The 27,605-nt window shown below is 39.0% G+C and overlaps 1 protein-coding gene across 1 annotated transcript in view; it reads left to right on the top strand.

Moving 5' to 3' along the window:
- Window positions 1-5,137: 5,137 nt before the first annotated feature.
- Window positions 5,138-27,605, top strand: part of acvrl1 (activin A receptor like type 1) — a 28,343-nt gene continuing 5,875 nt past the window's right edge. Inside the window, exons 1-8 of the mRNA XM_061986188.2 lie at window positions 5,138-5,593; window positions 18,740-18,811; window positions 21,788-22,024; window positions 22,476-22,681; window positions 22,756-22,855; window positions 22,934-23,080; window positions 23,169-23,444; window positions 24,261-24,458. Coding sequence (XP_061842172.1) covers window positions 18,742-18,811; window positions 21,788-22,024; window positions 22,476-22,681; window positions 22,756-22,855; window positions 22,934-23,080; window positions 23,169-23,444; window positions 24,261-24,458 — 1,234 coding nt within the window. The 5' untranslated portion in view covers window positions 5,138-5,593; window positions 18,740-18,741. The remainder of the gene's footprint in view (window positions 5,594-18,739; window positions 18,812-21,787; window positions 22,025-22,475; window positions 22,682-22,755; window positions 22,856-22,933; window positions 23,081-23,168; window positions 23,445-24,260; window positions 24,459-27,605) is intronic.

The following is a 27,605-nucleotide window of genomic DNA, read 5'->3' as shown; positions in this document are numbered from 1 at the left end:
GTGTGCTTGTATGAGTATGGAGTGAAATAACTGTACAGTTCTGATCTCAACCACTGGGATGAACTATAGGCCGATAAGTTGATCTCAGGAATGCTCTAATGCAAGGGTCGGGAACTTTTTTGGCTGAAAGAGCCATGAAAGCCAAATATTTTAAAATGTATTTCCGTGAGAGCCATATAATATTTTTTAACACTGAATACAACTAAATGCATGCATTTTTAAGTCATACCAACATTTTTAGAGTACAATAAGTCTCTTATTCTTTTTAATAAAATTGTTATTCTGAAGCTAACCAATAATAAATAAAATACTTCTTACCAATAATGCGACTTTTTGAACAGGTGCGATAGAAAATGGATAAATGGATTAAAATCCATGAGGATGTTTTATATTTTTAACATTATTTTTAAAACTGTGATTACCAGCGGAATTATTCATTACTTATCATGTTAAGCAATGTCAGCTAAGATTTATCTGAGAGCCAGATGCAGTCATCAAAAGAGCCACATCTGGCTCTAGAGCCATAGTTTCCCTACCCATGCTCTAATGGGCGAATGGACATTAAAGATGATTTATGTACAGCCAGATTTTCATTTTATTAAAGAGGGAGATAATCGTTTCAAACATCATCAGTCAGATTGCCGTTCTTCCTCTTGCTAAAAATAATATTATTGTGTTGAATGTGATTATATAACACAAAAGCTAGAATGCATTAAAAAAAACAATCCGTCGTCATGTCTTCCATAATGATTGTGACCTCAAGTCAAATAGAAAAAAATCCAAAAAAGTGCAGTTCCCCTTTAAGCTGCATTTAGAAGTTGATGGAAAAATTAGAGTCATTAAATATGTGCATGCTTTATTATCCGATTAGTCGACTAATCTCTAAGATAATCCTTGACTAATCGACTATCAAAATAATCGTTATTTGCAGCCCGAGTGTAAAGTACTTGAATTGGCAGGATCATTACGTAACAATTAACTTTAAAAAAAAAAAAAGTGATTGACTGTTTCTGTTTGTTTTGTGTACCTGTACTTGGTTTCATGCTCGACTTTAAAGTCCCATATGTAACAAAACCTAAGAAACATGTATGTGTTTCAGTGGTCAGTTTAAGAGTGTTGCATGACATTCGATTATTTTTAGTAATGTGTCTCACTTCCTCTTCATCGAGGGAACTTGCTGACTTGAGGTCAGATCTGCAATAAATATATACAAGGAGCACATTAGACAAGTAACTAAGCCGTGACCCAGGCCAAGTCGGACACAATTAGACTTGTGACAGTAACTTTATACTTGTGACTAAAGTTAGAAGTACACAGTTGGACCCACCCCCCCCTATAACTACCATAGCAGTACTACAGCAATACCACAGATTAAATAAATAAAGGCCATTTCACAGAGATTATTGTACGACAAAATAATGCTAATGGAGGAAAAAGAAAGAACAAATGGCTCTCTTTTCCTGAGAGGTTCCAGCTGTGTCTGTGGCCACAAAGTAGAAAGACTAGAGAAACGAAGCACAAGAGGGGAGGGATTTTTGATGACTGACATCTCTCTTCTTGGCTCTCAAGTTCAACCGTTTCTAAACAGCATTAGTCAAGCAGCATATATGCCAATTATTTGATAATTGATCATCTACTGTGCAATATATTGATAATCAATATAAGAGCTGTGTCCACAGTTCAGCACACAAAGTTGGTCGTTTCTTGTACTTTCGTGAAGTAATTTACAAAAGATAAACATGGTAGGCTATAGGCTACTAGGAGCTAAAAGCTACACAACAGATAAGCACACTATATAAGACAAGTTTGACTTTGAAAAGTAAGTGTCCTTAATTGAGCAATATTGCAGTCTAAAACACAACATGTGTTAATATAAACAAGTGTCAAATAATTATAGTTGCATATTACTTACATATACAAAGTCTCAAAGGCAGACGTTTATTAGAAAGTACCCAGGAACAAACGTGTCCGCATCATTCGACTTACTGCATCATGAGTTTAATTCAATTAATTATTGTGACCACTAGGTGTCAGTGTCACCAAAACACAAATTAACATTTATCTTCATAAGCATAAATCTGTCATAAGGTTTGTTCCCGTACATACAATTGTTCTCAGTGTAATTTAACTAAATCATGCATTTTCTAACATTTCACACAACAAAATAATTAAAGTAGGTTGTATGATTTGTGCTAATATCGTATTGGATTATTATCAGTATATCGGTCAATACTCAAGGCTCCAATATCAGTATCGTATCGGAAGTGAAAAGGTTTACGCATTTGGGTATAAGCTTGTACGCAGTGTTGGATGCCTCTGAACGCTGTTTGTTTGCAGTCTTTCTTTATGCGGTCGGCCAGCCTCTTCCCGCTCTGCTTCAGCCTGTGACACTGTCGTTTCATGCCTTCCCGCCTGCTCCAATGTCTATAGATTGAATACGTCCATGTTTGTCGACCACAACATTTTATACAAGACTGTTTTGTCAATATGAATCAGTATGTACAACATTGGATTAGCCGCTAAACTCCCACGAAAAAGACGGCACAATTGCGACATTACTATTTGGTTTGAGGAAACAAAAGAGAAGGTAGGATAAAGCAGTGGTCCCCAACCACCGGGCTGCGGTCCGGTACCGGTTCGTGGATCGATTGGTACCGGGCCGCACAAGAAATTTAAAAACATTTTTAAAAAAAATAATTATATATATATATATATATATATATATATATATATATATATATATATATATATATATATATATATACATATATATATTTTATTATTTTTTATTTATTTTTATTAAATCAACATAAAAAACACAAGATACGCTTACTATTAGTGCACCAACCCAAAAAAACTCCCTCCCCCATTTACACTCATTCGCACAAAAGGGTTGTTTCTTTCTGTTATTAATATTTCTGGTTCCCCCCGCCCCTGGTCCGTGGGACAAATTTTCAAGCGTTGACCGGTACGCAGCTACAAAAAGGTTGGGGACCACTGGGATAAAGTATTATTTAAATGTAATTATGTTATGTGCACATTAACACCGACATGCAACATGCAGTGTCATAAAGGCTTGTGAATAAATGTTTTTTGCTGAATCTATATACAGTTTATGAAGTGTATGTTCGACCGTGTAAAATAGTGTAGACGTTTGTCTTCAAGATATATATTTAACAGTGTCAGGAACTGGGAGACTAGTCAGGATAGAGGGAAAGATGAATGCAGCAATGTACAGAGACATCATTGATGAAAACCAATGATTCCCATCCAATCTGATGGAGCTTGAGAGGTGCTGCAAAGATGAATGGGCCAAACTGCCCAAAGATAGGTGTGCCAAGCTTGGGGCATCATATTTAAAAAGACTTGAGGCTGTAATTATTGCCAAAGGTGCATCAACAAAGTATTAGGCAAAGACTGTGAATACTTATGTACAATTAGATGTATAAAACCTTTTTCACATTGTCGTTATGGGATATTGTCTGTCGAAATTTGAGGACAAAATGATATTTATTCCATTTTGGAATAAGGTTGTAGTATAACCAAATGTAGAAAAAGTGAAGCGCTGTGAATACTTTCCAGGTGTACTGTATTATCTAGACCACAAGATAGTGTGTTAAGAAAAGAGATACAAAAATCCATAAATAAAGGGTGTAAACCAGTGACGTGCTGTCAGGGGAGGCAAGTGAGGCAGTGCCTCACCTTGCCACCAGGTGGCTTAACCATGAGATGTTCAAAAACGAAGTAATAAAATAAAATACGTTTTAATATTTCTCTTTTGGTTTATGCTTTTTTATGTTATTTTGGTGTGGTTCCTGTATATTTTTAATTATCATGGTCTCGGAAATTCCATGTTTCCTGATGAAAATAACACGGCAGAGTTGGGGGAAGGAGATCTTGCCCCATGTGGAGGAGTTCAAGTACCTCGGAGTCTTGTTCACAAGTGAGGGAAGAGTATATCGTGAGATCGACAGAAGGATCGGTGCGGCGTCTTCAGTAATGCGGACGCTGTCTTGATCCGTTGTGGTGAAGAAAGAGCTGAGCCGGAAGGCAAAGCTCTCAATTTACCGGTCGATCTACGTTCCCATCCTCACCTATGGTCAAGAGCTTTGGGTTATGACCGAAAGGACAATATCACGGGTACAAGCGGCCGAAATGAGTTTCCTCCGCCGGGTGGCAGGGCTCTCCCTTAGAGATAGGGTGAGCTGCCATCCAGGAGGAGCTCGAAGTAAAGCCGCTGCTCCTCCACATCGAGAGGAGCCAGATGAGGTGGTTCGGGCATCTGGTCAGGATGCCACCCGAACGCCTTCCTAGGGAGGTGCTTAGGGTATGTCCGACCGGCAGGAGGCCACGGGGAAGACCCAGGACACGTTGGGAAGACTATGTCTCCCGGCTGGCCTGGGAACGCCTTGGAATCCTCCGAGAGGAGCTGGACGAAGTGGCTGGGGAGAAGGAAGTCTGGGCTTCTCTGCTTAGGCTGCTGCCCCCGTGACCCAACATCGGCTAAGCGGAAGAAAATGGATGGATGGATGCTTGGAATAAAATTAAATTAAATTAATGTGTCTGCCAGTATGGAGGATTATATACTGTATCCAAGATTAGATACTTCTCTAAACTGGACTTTTAGACAAAATGAATGTGGTCATACAAAGTACCTTTTCATGGAGGATAGCAATTGCTGCTTCAGATACAAATACAGAAAGGTAAGATACACTCACAATACTTGATTTATTTTGTTAAAAGCAAATGGGACCAAAGAGTATTTAATAACAACTTTATCAAATACTTTTTGGACCCATTTATCATATCATAATATCATTATGATAACGTTTTTATGAAAGCGAATAACTCCCTTCTTTTTCCTGTTATTCTAATGTGCAACCTAGAGCTGCACATATGAATTTAAGTTAAAAAAAAACATTGGGGAAAAAAACTCCAAAAGTATCTATGCCTCACCTGGTGTATAGTTCACCACATGTCACTGGTGTAAACCCCCTACTTATTATTGTATCATTGAGGGGTCTTTGAAGCACATTCCTGCCAGTGTGCAGTGCAGACTTCAGTCCACAGGGGAAAGGGAAAATGAGAGGTTTAGCAACAGGAAAACCGCTATGAGAACATTCCAGGCAGAGCTGAGTTGAGGCTGAGCGGGACAATGAGGGGTGGGACAAAACTATACACTTTGTAAAAAAAAAATGTAATCTTGCCTTTTGATCACGGTCAAAGACATCAACAAAAGCCTCGCTTTTCATAGAAGTTGCTTGAGAACTTCCCTCGGGTCGGAAGAAGTCTGGCACCGGGGTCGTTATTATCATCGTAGATCTTGACCGCGATGACATCAACTATCGCTGCTCCTTCGAGTAGTTTTCACCTTTTTCACAACACCAGCTTCTAGTGGACAACTTTTTGACAGATACGCCGTGGAAGTATGTGAGCTCTATTTGGCTCTCCACTTCAGCCTTTTCTTGAAGAAAAAGAAGTTAAAGGATCGGAGACGTTGGTGTTTTAAACAGGCACCGGAGAGACACTTGAAGTGGACATGGGATACGTGCCGTGTTCACACGCATCACGTTAAAAGGAGTGCTGATAACAGGTAATTGTTAACTGTTAACTGTTAACGGCTGATTAATGGGTTTGTGAGGCGTAAAGCCATGAATCACACGTGTTTGCAGCGAACGAGCAGGTGTCAACAACCTGAGATGGAGATGAACATATTACTAATGTACAAAGTGTACACAGTGGCTCACATTTAAGGAGTGGCGCTAAAATTATGCACATATTCCACATACTTATTGCAAATATCATTAACGTAACATCAACATTGTCCAACAAAAGAGTGATGGTGCCGTCATAATATATGTCAGAACTACTCCAGTGTACATGGGAGTATTGTGCAATTTTACTTACAGTCACATGTAAACAAAAGCGAAGTGACATACCACCAGTTCTGTTTAGTTTTACTATTGCTCACTATATGATTGTTTTACATAGCTTACATTTCTGTAGCTCTTGTAAAACAGGATTGCATAAAACATCTAAAACTGTAGTCTAAATTTCAACCATCAGATCAGACATTATGTCATTGCTAGTTTTATAAAAGACAAGTAATTTGCTTGAAAGTATGCATTGCAATAGCCTATATATATATATATATATATATATATATATATATATATATATATATATATATATATATATATATATATATATATATATATATATATATATATATATATATATACATATATATATATATATATATATATACATATATATATATATATATATATATATATATACATACATCCATACAGTACATACATGGGTCAAATGCAGAGAATCATTTCGCCACACCTAGTGTGTGCGTGTGACTATCATTGGTACTTTAACTTTTTTAATATATATATATTGCGGTAGAAAATGGATGGATATATTTATGTATGTATATATATATATATATATGTATATATGTGTATATATATATATATATATATATATATATATATATATATATATATATATACACACATATATATATGTATGTATATATATATATATATATATATATATATATATACAGTATATGTTAGGTCAGGGAAAAAATACAGAGGCTATATCATCCCTACAAGCCTGAACAAGCCTGTTTCCCTACACACAGGGAAACCTGCAAAACAGGCTTGTTGGGATGATATAGCCTCTGTGTTTTTTCCCGACCTAACGTATATTCCGCTCTACCCTGGTATTGAGCACTGTATAACAGATTAACCACAGAAACCTCCACTATACATATCTATATATATATATATATATATATATATATATATATATATATATATATATATATATATATATATATATATATATATATATGTGTGTGTGTGTGTGTGTGTGTGTGTGTGTGTGTGTGTGTGTGTGTGTGTACAGGGCCACCTTAATGTACGGGCTTACCTGGGCAGCAGAAGTTAAGGGGGCCCCCAATTTTTTGGGCGTAATGCAAGGATTGGTGTCCATAGCTGTCAATCATAGACAGCTCTGCCTCTCGTAGCAGTTGTGTATTATCTCTCTCCGCTGCGTTGTTTTTTCCTACTGTCACCGTTGTAAGAGGCGAGCGTGCTGACAACCAAGCTAAAAGCACAAGCAAACTTGCGGGTGGCCAGCACTTTTCTTAAAGCTGTCTGGCCTCTATTTCACTTGCATAGATGGGCATGCACCCATGAATAAACTTATTTTAAAAATGGAGGGGTTGTTGAGGTGTAGGGGGCCCCAAGGCCCCTCCCACTTAGGTTAAGGCGGCTCTGTATATATATATATATATATATATATATATATATATATATATATATATATATATATATATATATATATATATGTGTGTATATACAGTGTTTCCCACAGGACAGGCATCTATTTGTGGTGGTGTGGTCGGGGGGTGGGGGGTGACGGCGGTAGCGGCGATGACCAAGAAGAACGCGGAGTTGGAATATAAATACAACACTTTATGTACATATTTAGCTCATTAAAATTACCGACAGGAAGGCGAGAAACACTTTATTTCAACAGACTCTGGCGCCGTACCTGTCGTCAAAACTCCAAAGACCGACTGCACAGTTGCGCTAACAAAATAAGAGTCTCAGAAAGCTGGCGTGCACAAGCTAGCAAGCTACAGAGTTTGCCGACAATGTATTTCTTGTAAAGTGTATACAAAGGAGTACAGAAGCTGGATTAATAAGATGCCAAAAACCAACCACTTTCATGTGGTATTGGACAGAAAGGAGGACTTTTTTTCTCCTCCATTCGAAAATGCGGACGTTATCAGCACCACTGTCTGATTCCAATCAATGGAAGTCATCAGAATCAGGTAATACACCAACTTATATTCCTGTCTTCATGAAAGAAAGGAATCTATATGTGTTAAACATGCTTGTATTATCTTTAAACACCTTTAACTTGTTAACAATATTAACTATATGTGTTAAACATGCTTGTATTGTCATTAAACACCTTTAACTTGTTAACAATATTAACTATATGTATTAAACATACTTGTGTTATCATTAAACACCTTTAATTTATTAACAATATGTGTTAAACATGCTTGTATTATCTTTAAACACCTTTAACTTGTTAACAATATTAACTATATGTATTAAACATACTTGTATTATCATTAAACACCTTTAATTTATTAACAATATTAACTATATGTGTTAAACATGCTTGCATTATCATTAAACACCTTTAACTTGTTAACAATATTAACTATATTTATTAAACATACTTGTATTATCATTAAACACCTTTAATGTATTAACAATATTAACTATATGTGTTAAACATGCTTGCATTATCATTAAACACCATTAACTTGTTAACAAAAACATATATTTCATAAATAAGTAAATATAAATTATATACCGGTATATGAATCAGGTAGATCCCCACGACTGGATCAATTGAAAAGTAGCTCGCCTGCAGAAAAAGTGTGAGCACCCCTGAGTTACACCCATCTGAACAGGTCAGCCACCTGTTTAAAGCCCGATCACAGTTGAAATCTTGAAATGAAGGGCCTTTAATGGCCAAAACATTAACCTGGACAACATTTTAACAGCTGGTTGGCTCAGATTTTATTCTTTTCATTGTATTCACATGCTGCAGTGGACAGTGGACAATTTAGCTTAATTATTAATGCAGTATCTGAAGCACCGTCTCCACGTGTGTTTATTGACAACAGGGTTATAACCTGGACACGTTAGCTCGTCGGTATTGTAACACGTGACGTGACAACAGCGGCGGTGTTAATGAAGCACCGTCAGTGAAACGCTCGGTGAAATCGCGGATTAACGTTAAATATATGACGAGCCGCGAGCGATGCAGCTATAACTTATCTACCTACAACCTATATTACCCTCGTATTTTGATCCGGTCGGTCCGTTCTTTTACTCCGCCGTCTTCTTCTTCTTCTTCTTCTTCTGGCCCACCATGTGAATTAAGTGCTATTGGCGGAGTTACAATGCATAGTAGGCTACCGCCACCTACTGCACCGGAGTTGTAACTACAAGGTACATTCACAGACAGAGTCCCATTGCTTTTATGAGCGGTTGAGCAAGTCAAAAGCCGAAAAATCCATTTGTGGCGGACGTAATTCTTTCGTGGCGGGCCGCCACAAATAAATGAATGTGTGGGAAACACTGATGGATTAGGACTGCAGGATTAGGTCTCTGCTTTTTGCAGATGATGTGGTCCTGATGGCTTCATCTGGCCAGGATCTTCAGCTCTCACTGGATCGGTTCGCAGCTGAGTGTGAAGCGACTGGGATGAGAATCAGCACCTCCAAGTCCGAGTCCATGGTTCTCGCCCGGAAAAGGGTGGAGTGCCATCTCCGGGTTGGGGAGGAGATCTTGCCCCAAGTGGAGGAGTTCAAGTACCTCGGAGTCTTGTTCACGAGTGAGGGAAGAGTGGATCGTGAGATCGACAGGCGGATCGGTGCGGCGTCTTCAGTAATGCGGACGCTGTATCGATCCGTTGTGGTGAAGAAGGAGCTGAGCCGGAAGGCAAAGCTCTCAATTTACCGGTCGATCTACGTTCCCATCCTCACCTATGGTCATGAGCTTTGGGTTATGACTGAAAGGACAAGATCACGGGTACAAGCGGCCGAAATGAGTTTCCTCCGCCGGGTGGCGGGGCTCTCCCTTAGAGATAGGGTGAGAAGCTCTGTCATCCGGGGGGAGCTCAAAGTAAAGCCGCTGCTCCTCCACATCGAGAGGAGCCAGATGAGGTGGTTCGGGCATCTGGTCAGGATGCCACCCGAGCGCCTCCCTAGGGAGGTGTTTAGGGCACGTCCGACTGGTAGGAGGCCACGAGGAAGACCCAGGACACGTTGGGAAGACTATGTCTCCCGGCTGGCCTGGGAACGCCTCGGGGTCCCCCGGGAGGGGCTGGACGAAGTGGCTGGGGAGAGGGAAGTCTGGGCTTCCCTGCTTAAGCTGCTGCCCCCGCGACGCGACCTCGGATAAGCGGAAGAAGATGGATGGATGGATATATATATATATATATATATATATATATATTTGTGGTTGTTAATAGCCTAGGTAAATTTCCGCGAAGTAGGAATCAATTTGAATTTGTCATAGAGCTGTTTACTTGAAAATGTGGTTGTAGTTTGAGGTGGTGTATGGTAGGGCTGCAACGATTAATTGATTATTTTGATTAGGAAAAAAGCTTTGATATTGGTTCTGTTGCTTTGATAACTTTAAATATGGGAACATAGTTTCTGCACAGCTGCTGTAATAGAGCGCACATGATAGCGGTGGTGTGTGGATGTTGCAAACAGCGCTGAGTTTTTTCAATTGTTATTATGAATGCAACCGTGTTAAAAGTGCAATTTAAATGTGTAATGTACATTTAATAGAAAAACAGAATTAAGGTTTTTTATTGTTAAAAAATGTTGTTTATGTCAACAATTTTCCCTAAAATACGCATTGAGGCAATAAAGTGTGTTTTATTCGATTACTTGATTAATCAAACAAACTAATCACCAGATTACCAAAATGATCGATAGCTGCAGGCTGCAGCCCTAGTGTAAGACTTCACAGCATCATACCGACGGATGTTTTGACACTCTTGCCAAGCTAAATAAGTCTATCACAATATTAGAAATACCCCTCACTCAGTTTGATGCAGCTGCAACCACAAAAGGAGCACATTCCTAGGATAAAATCCAACCAACAGTATCCACATCAGACAAGTACAATAAAGTTGAGATCGTCCCTTTCTTTCCACAAAGCATTCATGCATGTGAGAGCACACAGACAGTAACTGAGCCGTGAAGCCTGCCAAGCCTTGCTTTGTCTGCCAGATGAAGACACAGCTTTTTTGGTGAGGCTGTAACTTGCAGACAGTCCCAACCACTGGATTACTACTGACTTAAAGGTTGTACGCAAAATAAACACTCAGCACAAATGCACAAACACAGATCACTATAAGAATGGTGAAAGAAGCTTATCGATCACTAAATTATGTGGTTGTTTTATGGTAAAGTTTTTTATTTTACTTTTAAACAGGGATATTCAACTAAACCTTTTGGGGGGTCCGGACTTCTCTCTTCATTATTAGTCATATTTTGTATGTTCTGGAGCAGTGTTTTTCAACCTTTTTTGAGCCAAGGCACATTTTTTTCATTGAAAAAATCCGAAGGCACAGCACCAGTAGAAATCATAAAAAAATGAAACTTGATATTAACAATAAACAGTCGTTCGTTATGAATTTAAACCATAACCGACCATGCATCACTATACTTGTCTCAAAGTACTGTCACGACCTGACACATCACGCCGTGACTTATTTTGAGTTTTTTGGTGTTTTCCCGTGTGTAGTGTTATAGGTATTGTCTTGCTCTCATATTTTGGTGGCTTTTCCTGTTTTGTTGGTATTTTCCTGTTGCAGTTTCATGTCTTCCTTTGAGCGCTGTTCCCCGCACCTGCTTTGTTTTAGCAATCAAGACTATTTCAGTTGTTGCTATCCTTCTTTGTGTGGACATTGTTGATTTTCATGTCATGTACGGATGTACTTTGTGGACGCCATCTCTGCTCCACACGCTGTAAGTCTTTGCTGTCATACAGCATTCTGTTTTTGTTTACTTTGTAGCCAGTTTAGTTTTGGTTTCGTTCTGCAAAGCCTTCCCTAAGCTTCGATGTCTTTTTTTAGGGGCACTCACCTTTTGTTTATTTTTGGTTTAAGCATTAGATACCTTTTTACCTGCACACTGCCTCCCGCTGTCATCTTCATATTGTGATCATGACAAACCATGTTCCCGACATCCACAAAGCAATTAGCTACCTGCTGCCACCTACTGATATGGAAGAGAATAACGTGGTTACTCTGCCAAGCTCTAGACAGCACCGACACTCAACAACAACACATTATTTGCGGATAATAATTACTGGCTTGCAAAAAATATTTATAACCCAAATAGGTGAAATTACATAATCTCCCACGGCACACCAAACTGTATCCCAGTGGTTGAAAAACACTGTTCTGGAGTACCAGCGTCCTCCACTATAGACGTTTGATTTTGGTATATTGTCTCAGAGTTACAGGAGCGCTCTGTTGTTTTTAACGACCTTCTCCGAAAATGTGAGTCTCTCACACATTTTAGCCCAAATGATGAAAAAGAGAGGATCCAAGATGGACCCTTGAAAAACACCACATGTATAACTGAATAAGTTGACTAGCAACTGCATCTGAAGTAAACAAGCTATACCAACACCTTAGTTAAATCCCATTATGAAAAAAAAAATGTATCTGCCAAAAGGGGGAGGACTTAAAGGAAAGCCTTGAGGAACGAGTCAGCTATGTAAATCACACTTTTGAACCCCAGTGTTCTGTGTTTGCTAGCAAGGTTAAATGTTAATGCCAGGATCTGCCAATGTGCTTTCAGTGGTCCAAGTTCCGGGAGCATTCTAGTGTTTTTAGGAATTTTCTGCTAAAATGTTTGTCTCCCAAGTTTTGAACTGAACGCGGGGGCCGGCACGGTGTCATTCCCATGGTGGATTTGGGCCCCAGGTTGCCAGTTGAATATCCCTGCTTTACAAGGATGAGGCCCAGTCCAGGGGCTCTGCAGAGGCTGTTGTGCTGATACATGCCCCCACCATCCAGTCTAACCACACAGTCATCCAGATGGAATGAGAGATCTGCCTCCCTGAGTTTAAGCTGTCGATGGGAGGAAGAGATGACAATGGTTCTTTTCCCCCTGGGTCACAGGGATGTAGCGTTGAACCGAACAGAGACAAACAGTTGAGGGCTTCCAGAGGAAGTGTGCTGGAGTCTAATGTCAATTCGGCTTACGATGGGAGGACATGATTAGGGCTCTCTGCTATGTAAGGACCCGCAAACGATAAAATGACAGCCAGATAAATGAAACCCATCTGAGAATCTCAAGTGAGGAACAGAGTGGGTGGAGTTGTGTTTATGCTAGAGTTTGCCAGCACTGACTTGTAGGCTGCACAATGCAGGAAGTGCTTTCTGATGGTTGGTATAATATGGCTTGTGGTTTCAGAGTACAGTGCTGAAGGCCGGATTTGGAGGCGGGGGAAGTCTAAAGATAGTTTGTTTGGTATTCATCAGATTTTTGTGTAAGGTGGAAATGGTATCTAGCAGGGATTTTACAATTGATTGTACCCAAACATGGAGTGCATGAGGATTACCACTTGCTTGTCTGGCATGTGCACAAGAAAAAAATGTGATGACTTCCTGTAGTTTGTACGTTATGGAAATATCTAATTAATGTAAGCGTAAAAAAGCCATACATTGTTTTGCACTGATGTGTGTTTACTCCACTGCCACTGATTAGGAAAAGATGTACTGCATGATAACATGATATGCAGGAAGTTATGCACATACCAACCTTTAGGTGAGAAATACACCTAAGGAAACTAAACCTGTGCCATAATATATTTACCTTATGCTCTTTTACATGTGCATTGTCGTGGTTTATTTGATTTGTCTCTTTTATTATATAATGCATAAATAAAAACAGAAAACAGTAGTATTATTGTATGTCAAGTCAATGTTCCCCATAGAAATTAATACAATTAATTTTTTTGGGCTTGGCCTCCCAAAGAAATAGCACAGTTTAACCATTTACCATGCTTTTTAAAAAGAAAAAATAACTTTAGAAAATATTGTATGATAAACAATACAATTGAATGTACAACAAACAACTGTTTTATGAAGTAATGCAATAAAATGTATAGCATTTACCTTGGAAAATATGCTTACATGGTTTCTCCTTCGAGCTGCTTCTCCGTTAAACACACCATCAGCAGCTTGTCCATATTTTCATGGATAAATATCCGCCATTTATATATTTGAACTTTATTTTACTTCATTTATTTTACCTAGCTAGCGTTATTGACTCTTTCTGCTTCTGTACGGTGCAAACTAGCAAGTGCTACACTCAAACTGCTTTGCCAAGTCTGCTACATGCTCTATAATGTTTTTGATTATTTATTTTATTAACCGTATCCACTTGGCATCCATTGCACCCGTCATCCAGGGGGTCCCCACATCTGCGGTCCCTTCCAAGGTTTGTCATTGTTTTCATAGGGTTTAGTTTTTTTTGTCCAGATGTGGGATCTGATGTCGTTGTGGTTTGTGCAGCCCTTTGAGACATTTGTGATTAAGGGCTTTATTAGTAAACTTTGATTGATTGATTTCTTTCTTTATTTCAATGGATATCAACTGCTTCTTAGTCTCAGCAGTCTCCTTTCCAATCACTGTTTTTCTTCAAGTGGTTGGAAAAACAATGTTATGTCGATCTCTAGCTATAAGCTAATGCTGGCGAGTAACACCGGATGTTTTGGTCCAATAGTAAGGGTTTCACTATGCCAACTAATGGTGGGGATGCTTGAAACTCAAATTTTTGCTTGCAACTTAAAGCATAACAATTAGTCGAAAGACAGCTTTTAATTCCAAACACTCTTAAGTTATGGCACTATCAAGTTGAGGCACCACTGTATATGTTAAGCAATAACTTATTATTGCTGACAAATGAATAAAACGTAATGTTTGATATTGTTGAAATAGGCATCCTGGATATGCTTCTGGTGGTAAGATGAGAAATTCATTGTTGTATTATATGTAATTGTATTTATTTTTGCTGTTGTCATTTGAAACGTTTTCAATTCCAGATCTTCTCTTTCAACAATCCCTTTTGATGTAGCACTGTTGTCTAATGTAGATGACTTTATCCCATCAGACTACTACTTTATGTGTTGTGCCTTTGCCGCACTTAGACGTCTGTTCCTTCCAGTTTACTTCTCTGCTTCAGCAATGCTGTTTTGTATTTTTGTTGGTAAATTTAATGATGATAGGTGAAGTGTTTCAATTTCCTGAATACAGTGGAATGCATGTACTGTATCAAGGTTGTTGACATTTTCATCCACCTCCTTTCATTGCAGTAATTTGGTCACCTGTTGCTCTGTTGAGGCAACATCCATTTCATCTTCTCCTATCATCTTCTCAACTGCCCTGGAATAAGTCACAGCCACAAGCTCATCATTCATACTCGTGTTTTCCTTGGTAATTGTCCAAATAAAAATCTGGGAAAATGCTTTTTAGAAGTAAATATCTGCAGGAAAATTGTGTGTATTAAAATAAGTTAAGAAAGCACTAATATGGCAATACATACGTTGGTACATCTAACTTGATAATAATTTGCCTTCACTATACCAATTTGCCCAGTCGATAAAATGTATTATGTACCAGCCTGTGAAGCTTTTATGTTGTGTTAGTACTATCTAGCATCAAAATTAACATATACTGTATGTTGCTACATATTTAAATTCTTAGACTTAAATGATTGTTCATACTCTAGGCCCATTTTGAATTGTAGTGATTTTTTATCAGTCAAATCTACTTTATATGTTAACATATTCTCAATGTTATTGTAATTTTCAGTTGCAGTGTGTAGATATTGCACAGTCCTAATACAAACGTAAATAAGGATTCAAAGAACATTATTGTTATACCAGCACACATGAGACACACAAGGATGGTACAAAATTGTGTACCCATACTCCCAGATTTTGCCCATTAATACCGCAAGAATGATTGCATGTACATAATAATTGAAATATAAATTTAGAATATTTTATAAATAGAGTAGTTTTTAAAAATAACATAGGTTAATATAAATAGATCATAAATAGAATGGAATAGATGAAAATAAAATAGATTCTGATCACGTAGTCCAAATAGAATGTAAAAATGATGGCAGCAGTTCAGCACAGTTAGGACATGTACAAATACTATTCCTTCCACCAATCACCAGTGCAAATAGCTGTTTCCAACTCTCTGGTACTACACTATGGTCCATGCATACTGTTAAAAGAAAACAGAAAAGGTCCAACAAAAAGTTTAGCCTACTTTAGAAATTATATAAAACACGGACACAAGCAAAAAAACACCACAATCACACAGCACTATTGCGTGGAGTACTAATGAATACAGAGGTTGTTGCCATTGCAGTTTACATTAAATTATAGTTTGGCTAAACTGACAGAACAAGTGACAAAAGACTTAAGGAAGATGCATAAAATATATTTATAAAATGTATTAAATGGGTCTTTTTTCTTTTTTTTTTTTACTTTCAAAACACTTACATGTGGTCTAAATAATATGTAATATGTTATGTTAGCATAGATTACGTTTTACAGTTCATCTTCAATCCACTTTCTGACCCTCTCTTCAGGATGCGCAGTTTTGTAGGCGTTTGTTTTTACATGCCTCCAATTATACGCTACTTTGCATTAGAAATGGCAACAGCTGCGGATGCATGTGCATGCAGAGGTGGGTAGAGTAGCCAGAAATTGTACTCAAGTAAGAGTACTGTTACTTTAGAGATTTATTACTCAAGTAAAAGTAAGGAGTAGTCACCCAAATATTTACTTGAGTAAAAGTAAAAAGTATGTTGTGAAAAAACTACTCAAGTACTGAGTAACTGATGAGTAACATACACACTCATATCATATATATATATATATATACATACATACATACATATACATTGATATATACAGTATATAATTTATAAGTATTTATTTTGCTGTTTTTGTTTACATGTTAAAGGTGTTTTAATGAATATACATGCATGTTTAACATATAGATTCCTTTCTTTAATGAAGACTAGAATATAAGTTGGTGTATTACCTGATTCTGATGACTTGCGTTGATTGTAATCAGACAGTCGTGATGATAACGTCCACGTTTTCAAATGCAGGAGAAGAAAAGTTCCTCCTTTCTGTCTAATACCACATGAAAGTGGTGGGTTTTTGGCATCCTATTTGTCCAGCTTCCATATTCGTTTTTATACACTTTACAAGAAATATATTGGTGTCAAACTCCGTAGCTTGCTAGCTTGTTTACGCTGGCTTTCGGAGACTCTTGTTTTGAAAGCGCAGGCGCGATGGCGCGGCACTTTTATTGTGAAGACAAGAACGTCCTCATGTGCGGTCAGTTTTGAGGCTTTTGACGGTACGGTTGAAATAAAACAAGTATCTTTTTTCCTTCACACTTTTGATTGATTGATTTGAACTTTTATTATTAGATTGCACAGTACGGTACATATTCCGTACAATTGACCACTAAATGGTAACACCCCAATAAGTTTTTCAACTTGTTTAAGTCAGGTCATGTGACCACCTGGCTCTGTTTGATTGGTCCAACGTCACCAGTGACTGCATCTGATTGGTGGAACGAACTGAAACGTCACCAGTAAGGCAGGCACTTTGAAGGTCTGTCTGACAGACCAAAACAAACAAAGCGTGCATTAACAGATCGATAAAAATTAGTAGCGAGTAGCGAGCTGAATGTAGATAAAAGTAGCGGAGTAAAAGTAGCGTTCCTTCTCTATAAATATACTTAAGTAAAAGTAAAAGTATGTTGCATTAAAACTACTCTTAGAAGTACAATTTATCCCAAAAGTTACTCAAGTAGATGTAACGGAGTAAATGTAGCGCGTTACTACCCACCTCTGTGTGCATGTACAAGACCCACAACAAGAGGTTAAAGAAAAAGGAGGTTATTGATTACAGTGTCGGACTATAATGGCAGACTGGCACAAAGCTCTTTGGGTTAAACTTTACCATATAGGCGATATCTGCCCACGTCACAAATGGAATAAATTCCGACCGGCTCATGTGGAGAAAGTTGGAAGGAATGCAAGATTGTTTTATAAATACCACATAACTTATGCAGATTCCAAATACACAAAAACAGGTACCAATAGGTAAGAAACGTTGGTTTTGTATAATAGGGCCCCGTTAAATCAATCAAATTTAATTTAAAATACTAAATGTCTACGGATGTTCTTCTTCATCCAGTTCATTGAATTCTCAGGGCAATCACACACCTAGATTGTTCGGTTTGTGTCAGAAGACGTTCGCCTCTCCGCCAAGCAGGCTTTATCGGTTCATGCTCATAGATTTAGATTGGTCAGATCTGGTCAGATACATATTCACCAAATCTTTAAGAAAAACAATTGATCAAGGTATTAACAATATTGAGTTTTAACTGTATGTATTTTTACCTTGTTGGTCAACAAAAGCAGTATTACTACAGCTGCATTAAAGTAACTATGAAGGAACCCCTCGAGCAAGAACAGACATTTCTTTAGCACTTATTTTTTTTAGATTATAGTATATATCAACACATTCTATTAAAGCTCTTTGGTTTCCATACTAAGTTGTAACCTCCCCCCTCCCCTACCAGACTACAGCATGCTTTTGCACTGTATGAGAGCTCTGCTGCTTGCGTGGCCCCTGACTGCGCAGTCATGAACAATGAGCAACCAGAGTCTCGCCGGCCAGCCGGGTGGGGTCACTCAATGGCAGGAAGCATTGCCATCAATATTTACGTACTCTGCAAGCAGGGCAGCTGAGGAGTCGACAAGCTTGGAGCCTGGGTAGCACACGCAGTCTCAGCACACTTATGCAAACACTCTGGAGTGCTATTCTAGCCTCCCCACTCCAAACCCCCCTTTTTCCATCCATAGCAATTAGAACATAGGCAGACCAGCTGGGCCCACCGACTTGTTGTTTTTCTACAGAATAGCTCCCTCACCAGACTTTTTGTTGTTGTTGTTGTTGTTGTTGTTAGTATATATCATGCAACTGTTGAAATGTTAGAAAATGATTGCTTTCTATTGCTAATAGTACTAAATTATTATGTGTGTGTTCCACAGAGATGGCAGGCTCTGCTTGCTTAACAGCGGTACTCGTTGGACTGTTGCTGTTGGCCTCTGCTTGCCACGCAGGTGAGTGAATGATAAGCTATGCGAACTGTATCGACATTTTGCCAAAGGCCTTCCATCTCATTAGGCCTTTTTCCACCAAAAGTTCTGATTCTTTGAACCTCTACTTCCCTGAACTTTAGATCCCTGTATACGTGTGGGGTTTGTGTTTCCACCACATTTCATAGTTCAGGGTAGTTTATACAAATCAGGCTGATGACGTGTGGAGGAGTGGTTTAGTATATTTATACATTGATACCATGTAAATAAAGAGACAATATTAGGTCAGAGTTATTTCACTAAAAAGTAAGTAAATAAAATACAAAGCAATAATATACAAAACAATATGATTTAAAAAATAAAGTGTACCGAATTGTTCACTATAAAAGTGGGTGACATTGTTATCACCAGAAAGGATGAGGTCACCTACCTAGGTTCCATTCTAGAGGCTAATCTTTCCTGTGATAAAATGGCAACCAAGGTAGTCAAAAAGGTCAACCTACGAACGAGATTTCTCTATAGAATCTCCTCTCTGGTCAACAAAAGCACCATGAGGAATCTAGCGGGAACTCTCGTTCAACCCTTTTTCGATTACGCATGCACCTCCTGGTGCCCTAGCACCTCCAAAACCCTCAAATCTAAACTCCAAACATCCCAGAACAAGCTAGTCAGATTACTTCTAGACCTCCACCCCAGATCACACCTCACTCCTACCCACTTCTCCAAAGCGGGCTGGCTCAGGGTGGAGGACGGAGTAAAACAACTTCCACTGAGCCTAGTCTATAAAATCCGCTACACCTCCCTGATACCGAAGTACATGTCAAACTACTTCCTTAACGTAAATGACCGCCATAACCACAACACCAGGGGGAGCTAAACTAACCACGTTAAACCCAGATTCCGATCTAACCAAGGTATTAACACATTCTCTTTCTATGCCACATCAATGTGGAATGCGCTCCCAACAGGTATAAAAGAAAGGGCATCTCTATCCTCCTTCAAAACCGCAATAAAAGTACACCTCCAGGCAACTTCAACCCTAAACTAACACCCTCCCCGGATTGTTAATAATCAAATGTAAACAATCAAATGTAGATACTTTTCTTATGCCTTCTGATCTCTCTCTCTCTCTATGTCCACTACTTGCTGTACATATCCTATCAAGTCAGACCTACACTGTTTCAATATCCATTTCTCTATTCTCAATTGTTGATGACTGATGATAACAACCAAACCTACCCCCCCCCCACCCCCCCCCCCCCCCCACCCCAAATTGTAAATAATGTAAATAATTCAATGTATACACCCTGATGATTATCTTGTGTGATGACTGTATTATGATGATATATGATAGTATATATCTGTATCATGAATCAATTTAAGTGGACCCCGACTTAAACAAGTTGAAAAACGTATTCAGGTGTTACCATTTAGTGGTCAATTGTACGGAATATGTACTGCACTGTGCAACCTACTAATAAAAGTCTCAATCAATCAATCAATGTTCATAATAAGTCAGGATTTTGTCTGCAATGTACAACAGCCATTAAGTCGTTGTCTCAGTAAATTCATGTAGGACAGGCGATTACTTTTTGTCAATTTCAGATGTAAATAACAACATATAAAGAATAAATGTCAGTGTTTATCTTACGCCGACAACATGAACACATTTGCTTTATTGTTAGCTTGCTAGCATTAGCATTGTGTTCCCTCGGGTTGAGGCTAAAAACTACACAAATGGAGTGTCACTGACTACTTTTACAACATGTAATAAAGTAAATAGTTACTATTTGCTGTTATTTACCTTTGTTCCACTCGTGTACTGCCTCCTTTATTTCACATTGATCCAACAAAGTCTCAGAGTAGTAAGCAGCTGAGGTCGTTGCTTTGAATCCGGCTTCATACTCCACCGTAAATACGTTTAAAAGAGTTTGTCCACTTCTCGTAGTTTCTAGTATCTAAAATAAGTTTATAAAAATAATAAACAATAATAAACTGCATATAGTTTAAAGACTGTGACTGAGTAAAAACACTGCAAGATAGTTTCACTGATCAGCATTCTTCACCACAAAGATGCCCAACAAAAGTTTCCTGCAAGTCAAAAGTTCATTTTGTTCTTCTTTCTCTCAGTTGTCAAGTATGTTGTAATAGAAATACACAAGAAACAAGAAATAAACAAGTCGCCTAGCATTCTGTAAATGGAGGTGCTGTGTTCGAAAAAGAAGCTTTAGGAACGCCCAACAACTGTGTTCAACCAGTCAACGTTTGACAGCACACCTGTCCCCCGAAAAGGTAATGGGAAACTTCCAAAAGTCACACCTAGATGGCAGGAACTCTGAAAGGTTCCCGAAGAACTAAATCTACCCGGCTAGTATTTGGTGGAAACACAAGGGGAACTTTATTTACCCGGGTAAATGGGAAAGTTCCTGTAAAAGTTCCTGCGGTGGAAAAAGGGCCTAGTATCCGCTTTCTCTAATTTACACAGTATATCATATTTAAAGTCAGGTGGATGCTGGTGCATACTGGTGGTGATGCTAATAATGATAGAGACAGACAACCAGTCACACCAAAGGCAATATGTTAGTCTTCATTGAACCTTCAACCTACCATGCCTATTTTTGGACTGTGGGAGGAAATAAAGTACCCAGAGATAAAGGAGAGAACAGAGAAGGCCATCAAACTCCATACACAGAGAACCAAACTCACACAGATTCTAATCCACAACACTCTAGATGTGAGGCGTTATCCACAAACACTTCATAGTGCTCATATTGTATACCATTCCTCTGCCTCCTAGTGGGCAAAAAGTGCAAATAATGTCCCTTTTTTGTACCATGTTGATATTGTAATTGTAAATTGTCCTATTTTAGTGTATATTCAAGCAAACCATTGTGTAAAGAGTTAAGAAAAGTCTGTTGGAGCACTCTTCTTTAGAAAATATTAATAAGCATACAAGGGATAATAGCGCAGCCATTTACAGCACATGTTCATCCTTTGCAGAGTCAGAGGGTGATGGTAAGCGGCTGTGTACGTGCGAGAATGACAAAGGCACTTGTGTGAACGACACATGCCGAGGGGACGTCTGCTTCTACATGTGGGTGCACGGCCACGAGGAGAAAGGCTGCTTCTCGAATCATAACTACAGAGAGCAGTGCTTCACTTCCTTTGAACGCTTCCACGTCTACTGTTGCAGAGAGGACCTATGCAACGCCTATGCCACGCCACCTCCAAACATAGGTCAGTACTCAAAACCTCATTGTGTTTGTCATAGACCCACTCCAATTCAATGCTTCAATGGAAGTAAACAATTGCAATGTTTTATACCGTACTTTACAATGACAAACACAAGGTAGACCAGTGATTCTCACACTGTGGTACCAGGTACACAGGCTCCATCTCGTGATACATCAAATAATCACTTAATTAAGTATTCAAACAGTGTAACTGTTCAAACTAAGTGTAATGTTACAGTGGCCAAAATAATAAATATACTTGATAAATAAAACCTCTGCCTTGTTTTTGGTTAATATTTAGGCCTACTATGCTACTGTATTTTAATGTTGGTCATTATGGAGGTACTTGGAGAGTCAAGTGTTTTCTGAGGTGGTACTTGGTAGAAAACAAGTTTGAGAACCACTGAGGTAGACTAGAAAATGTTGCCAATTTCATGTCATATTTGTGGCTCCAGATGGAGAGACGACGACGATGTCCCCACAGCAGCCTCGTCCAGAGCTGTGGATCACTGTGGCTCTGCTCCTCTTGTTCATGGTGGCCAGTTTATGCGGCCTGCTGATATTCCTGCGCTTCCGACGTGCACATTCCCGCCTCAAAAATGTTGATGACCATGATGTCACCATGCTCAAGGTCCCCAATGGAGACGACCCTACATATGGTGTAAGAAATTTCAGGTTAAGGGTGGTACAATAATGACATATGGCAGTTTTGTCTTATCATGTATTCTTGTCCAGGGTATATTTGATGAGTTTTGTACATCAGGCAGTGGAACCGGGCTGCCCTATCTGGTCCAAAGGACTATGGCCCGGCAGATCTCTCTTGTGGAATGTGTTGGTCAGTCTTCATTATCACCACCGCTGGTTACCTTATGTCATTGTGCTTTACATTTCTTTTACTATATGCACTACCCAGGTAAGGGCAGGTATGGAGAGGTGTGGAGGGGAACTTGGATGGGTGAGAGTGTAGCTGTCAAAATCTTCTCCTCAAGGGACGAGCAATCATGGTTCAGAGAGACGGAGATTTACAATACTGTGCAGCTCAGGCACGACAACATATTGGGTACTGCTCGAGATTTCAACCTAACAGATGCGGAGCGTCAGGCAAAAAGCAAACTCTAAAAGACAGCTGTCTTGTATTCTCGCTTTAGGCTTCATAGCGTCTGATATGACATCCAAGAATTCCAGCACCCAGCTGTGGCTCGTCACGCACTTTCACGAGCTGGGTTCGCTCTACGACTTCCTGCAGTACAGCAGTTTGGAGCCCGAGAGCTGCCTGAGGATGTGTCTGTCTATGGCCTGTGGCTTGGTCCACCTCCATACCGAGATCGTCAGCTCCCAGGGCAAACCGGCCATCGCCCACCGAGATTTGAAAAGCAGAAATATCCTGGTGAAGAGGAATGGGCAGTGCTGCATCGCTGACCTTGGTAAGAGTGCAATAGGCTTATTTTCAAAAATTCAACAAAATGTTTCCAGAACTCTAAGGACCGGGGAGCCAGACTTCTCTCTTCACTATTATTCTTATGTTGTATATACCGGAGCCAGCGTCCTCTACAGTAGAGTGATTTTGGTCTGTTTATTTTGTCAGAGTTACTCTGCTGTTTTTAAGGACTTTCTACAAAACAGCTAGTCAAAGGTCATCTCTATGGCACTGGTGTTTTTAAAAATCTTCTGCAAAAATGTGAGTCTCTCACAAATTGTTTGCGAGCCACCTGTTGAATAGCCCAAATGATGAAAAATAGAGGACCTAAGATTAAACTTTGTGGAAAACTAATAGTATAAATAAAGAAGTTGAACAAATACTTACTGCATCCGGAGTAAACAAGCGACAGTCACACCTTACTTAGATTAATCACATTACGAAAAAAATGTCAAACTGCCAAAAAGGAGAGAACTTAAAAGAGTGCGATGAGGAATGCCTCAGTTATGTAAATCACAAGTTTAAACCCCAGTTTCTATGTTTTCTAGCAGGGTTATTAACATGTAAATGCAAGGGTCTTTCAATGTGTTTACAGTGGTCCAAATACCTCTGTACAATAGGAGCACTCTAGTGTTTTAGGGATTTGCTGCAAAAATGTTTGTCTCCCAAGTTTTGAACTGAAATCGGGGGCTGGTATGGTTTCATTCCCAGGCCAGATTTAGCCCCCGGGCCGCCAGTGCCTATTGCAGGGCAATAGAGGCACCTAAAGTCCATTACAATGTGTTAGCTTTTATAATTTGCTGCTTTATCTTTACTCCTACAGGTCTGGCTGTGATTCACTCTCAGTCCAATGACTATCTGGATGTGGGCCACAACCCTCGAGTTGGGACTAAACGCTACATGGCGCCGGAGGTGCTGGATGAGAGCATACGTATGGATGTCTTTGAGTCCTACAAGCAAACAGACATCTGGGCCCTGGGCTTGGTCTTCTGGGAAATTTCACGCAGAACAATTGTCAACGGTAAACAAATGAGCGGGTATTGTAGTGTATGTTGTGTGCCAGTCAAACAATTCTGAATTCTACCAAAAATGTTAATGTACAAAAATGCAATGCCTGAAATACCATCATGCTGATGCAAAGCCTATGAAACATCTTATTGGAAAATTTAAACAACACATTTATACAAAATTTGATTTAAAAAAAACGAGACATTGTTGTTGTCTGATGAAAACTGTACTACTGTACAGAGTTCCTCAATTTACGAGTTTAATTCTGTGGCAAAGCTCTTAACTCAAAACACTTTTATCTCAAATCAACGTCTTACATTTACAATAAATTGAATCAATTTAAGCTGTGGGGCCCCAAAACAGCACCATTTTAAGTACTACAAACAACTTAAGTAGTCTTATAAAGTAATGTAATATTAATGTACAGCATTTACCTTTGAGAGTGGACTCCTACGGTATCTTAGTCAAACAGAGCAGATTTTCTGGATTTTCATGGATAAATGTCCGCCGTTTGGATACTATTTTGCCATTCTTGGGTGGCTGTCAGTAAGGTGCAGACTAGCAGTAGTACGCTCGAATTGCTTCGCCAAGTTGGCAACACGTTTGGTCATGGTTTTGATTATTTATTTTTTAATTCAATGATTATCATCCACTTCTTCTTCTCTGCACTGTCCCTTACACTCACAGTGATATGTAAGATATGCCCAAAACAGATGTTTTGGGCATATCTTACAGGGTTCCTTGTGACATTTGCTGTGCCAACTAATGACAAGGATGCTTGTAACTCAAATCTTTGTTTGCAACTTAAACAACAATTAGCCGACAGACAGCTCTTATCTCAAAACACTCTTAAGTTGGGGCACTCTTTTCTTACTAGCCTATAGGTAATAAAAAAATGGAGGATTCATATGAAATAAAATCCCATCTCGAATCAAATAATATAAATGAAATCCTGCCAGTGTAAACAATGGAGGTAAATAAAAATAATATATCTTATTTGTTTTAATATTAACATGTAAATTGGAGATATTATTTTTTAAATGAAAAAAATAATCTGAGATTATTGTTTATTTGTAAGTAAATCTAATTGTAAATACAACTAATATATCATTTATCCATCCATCCATTTTCTACCGCTTGTCCTTTTTGGGGTGGCGGGGGGTGCTGGAGCCTATCTCAGCTGCAATCGGGCGGAAGGCAGGGTACACCCTGGACAAGTCGCCACCTCATCACAGGGCCAACACAGATAGACAGACAACATTTACACTCACATTCACATACTAGGGCCAATTTAGTGTTACCAATCAACCTATGCCCAGGTGCGTCTTTATATTCACAATAATTAAATACCAACAAAATCTTATTTACATTTTTTTGAAGGAATTTTGATTTTATTTATGACTAAAACAAAAAATATCTTCTTCGTTGTCTTATATAATGATAGTATATTTATTGTGTTTGGAAATTTACTGATTACAAAGGAACAAAAACATCATATCTGACTGCTTGCTTCAGGTTTATCAGGACCAAGGAACTATGATAAAACTTGGGGTTTGTTCAAGAAAACCAAGTTCAGTATAGGGAGTAAATTCCCAAGGTAACTGGCACTAAATTTACTTACCTCTCTTTCTGAAACAGAAAACCCTGAATTTCTCTCATCTCTGGGTTTACATACTCAAGGGTTTTCACTTTTCCCGTTTTCCGGAATACCGCCCAGTAAAGTAATTGCCAAAACATTAAACGCACAAATACAAAAGATGGGCAAAGGACATATTTATGTTTCTGGTTGACGACTTACGAGACTAGAAAGTCCCTTTTCTTATTTGGACTTTATCTAAAAAATGAAAACAATGCAGTGTGTGTGTACTGTATGTGATGTGTTTTCTCAGACATGTCTGTCTGGCTGCTATGTGTACATTTGAGGCAGTAAGTCTCAAGTCTCTCAGCACTCGGCTGTTTTCTTTGTGTCTGTCTCTACTATCCTCTCTCATGATTAGCACTACCGTAATTATAAACAGTCTTATCTGGTGTCAGCACTTGCTTGTACATTCTCCAGACGCCAGTGTGCCAGTATGCAGTTGGATATGTACACACACCCGCACACACACACAAACACACTGTACTCGATGCTTGTACACATCTGTAACATTTTTACATTTGCAGTCGCTTTTCCCAGCATAGTCACAAGGACATGGGTATTTATCTAAACGTTTGGGGGGTCAAATTTCCAGAAAGCTAAAGACCGTGGGACTAGACTTCTCCCTTCACTATTTGTCTTATTTTGTATATTCGGGAGAATCAGCTTCCTCTACAGTTACATTTGATTTTGCTCTATTTATTTTGTGATTTACAGGAGCGTTCTGCTGTTTCTAAGGACCTTTTGCAAAAAAGCTAAACAAAGATCATCTCTATGACAGTATTCTAGTGTTTTTAAGAATCTGCTGCTATAGTGTGAGTCTCTCACTATTTTTTTTAACTGAACTCACAGGCTGGCAGTTGAATTGTCCAAATGATAAAAAAGAGAGGACCTGAAATGAAACCTTGAGGAACACTACTAGTTGAACAAATGACTGCTGACTGCATCTGAATCAAACAGACTACAGCCCCACCTTTGTGAAAAAAATACATTACAAAAAAATATATAACTGCCAAAAAGGACAGGACTTAAAGGGGTGCCTTAAAGGAACGCCTGAGTTATTTAAATCCCAAGTTTGGACCTCAGTGTTCTATGTTTCCTAGCATGGTTAAAATGTCAATGCAAGGATCTGACAATGTGTTTACAGTGGTCCAAGTTCTTCTTTATACAACGTGAGCACTCTAGTGTTTTTAGGGATTAGCAGCAAAAATGTTTGTGTACCAAGTTTTAAACTGAACACGAGGCCTGGCCGGTATTTGGTCCCCGAGCCACTAGTTGAATAGCACTGCACCTGGGAGTCTTTAAGCAGCCATATGTAGGAATCTAGCCTGAAATAGTATTGCAATCAAGGTCAAAATTCTGTAGTCCCCTACCGCTCTCCCTGACTGAGGTTGCCAGATACGCAGCCGAATCCAGCTCTATCGACTGGGCTACTCCAAGGAACTTCCACTGCCTCTTACTAGGAGTTGAGGTGCTGGGATCATGATAGCTGAATAGACGCGCATTTCATCACTAACAAACCTC

This window comes from Nerophis lumbriciformis, linkage group LG01 (assembly GCF_033978685.3).
Source record: "Nerophis lumbriciformis linkage group LG01, RoL_Nlum_v2.1, whole genome shotgun sequence".
NCBI lineage: Eukaryota > Metazoa > Chordata > Actinopteri > Syngnathiformes > Syngnathidae > Nerophis > Nerophis lumbriciformis.
Note: the sequence above shows the minus strand (reverse complement) of the source record. Positions and strands in the feature narration are given on the sequence as shown.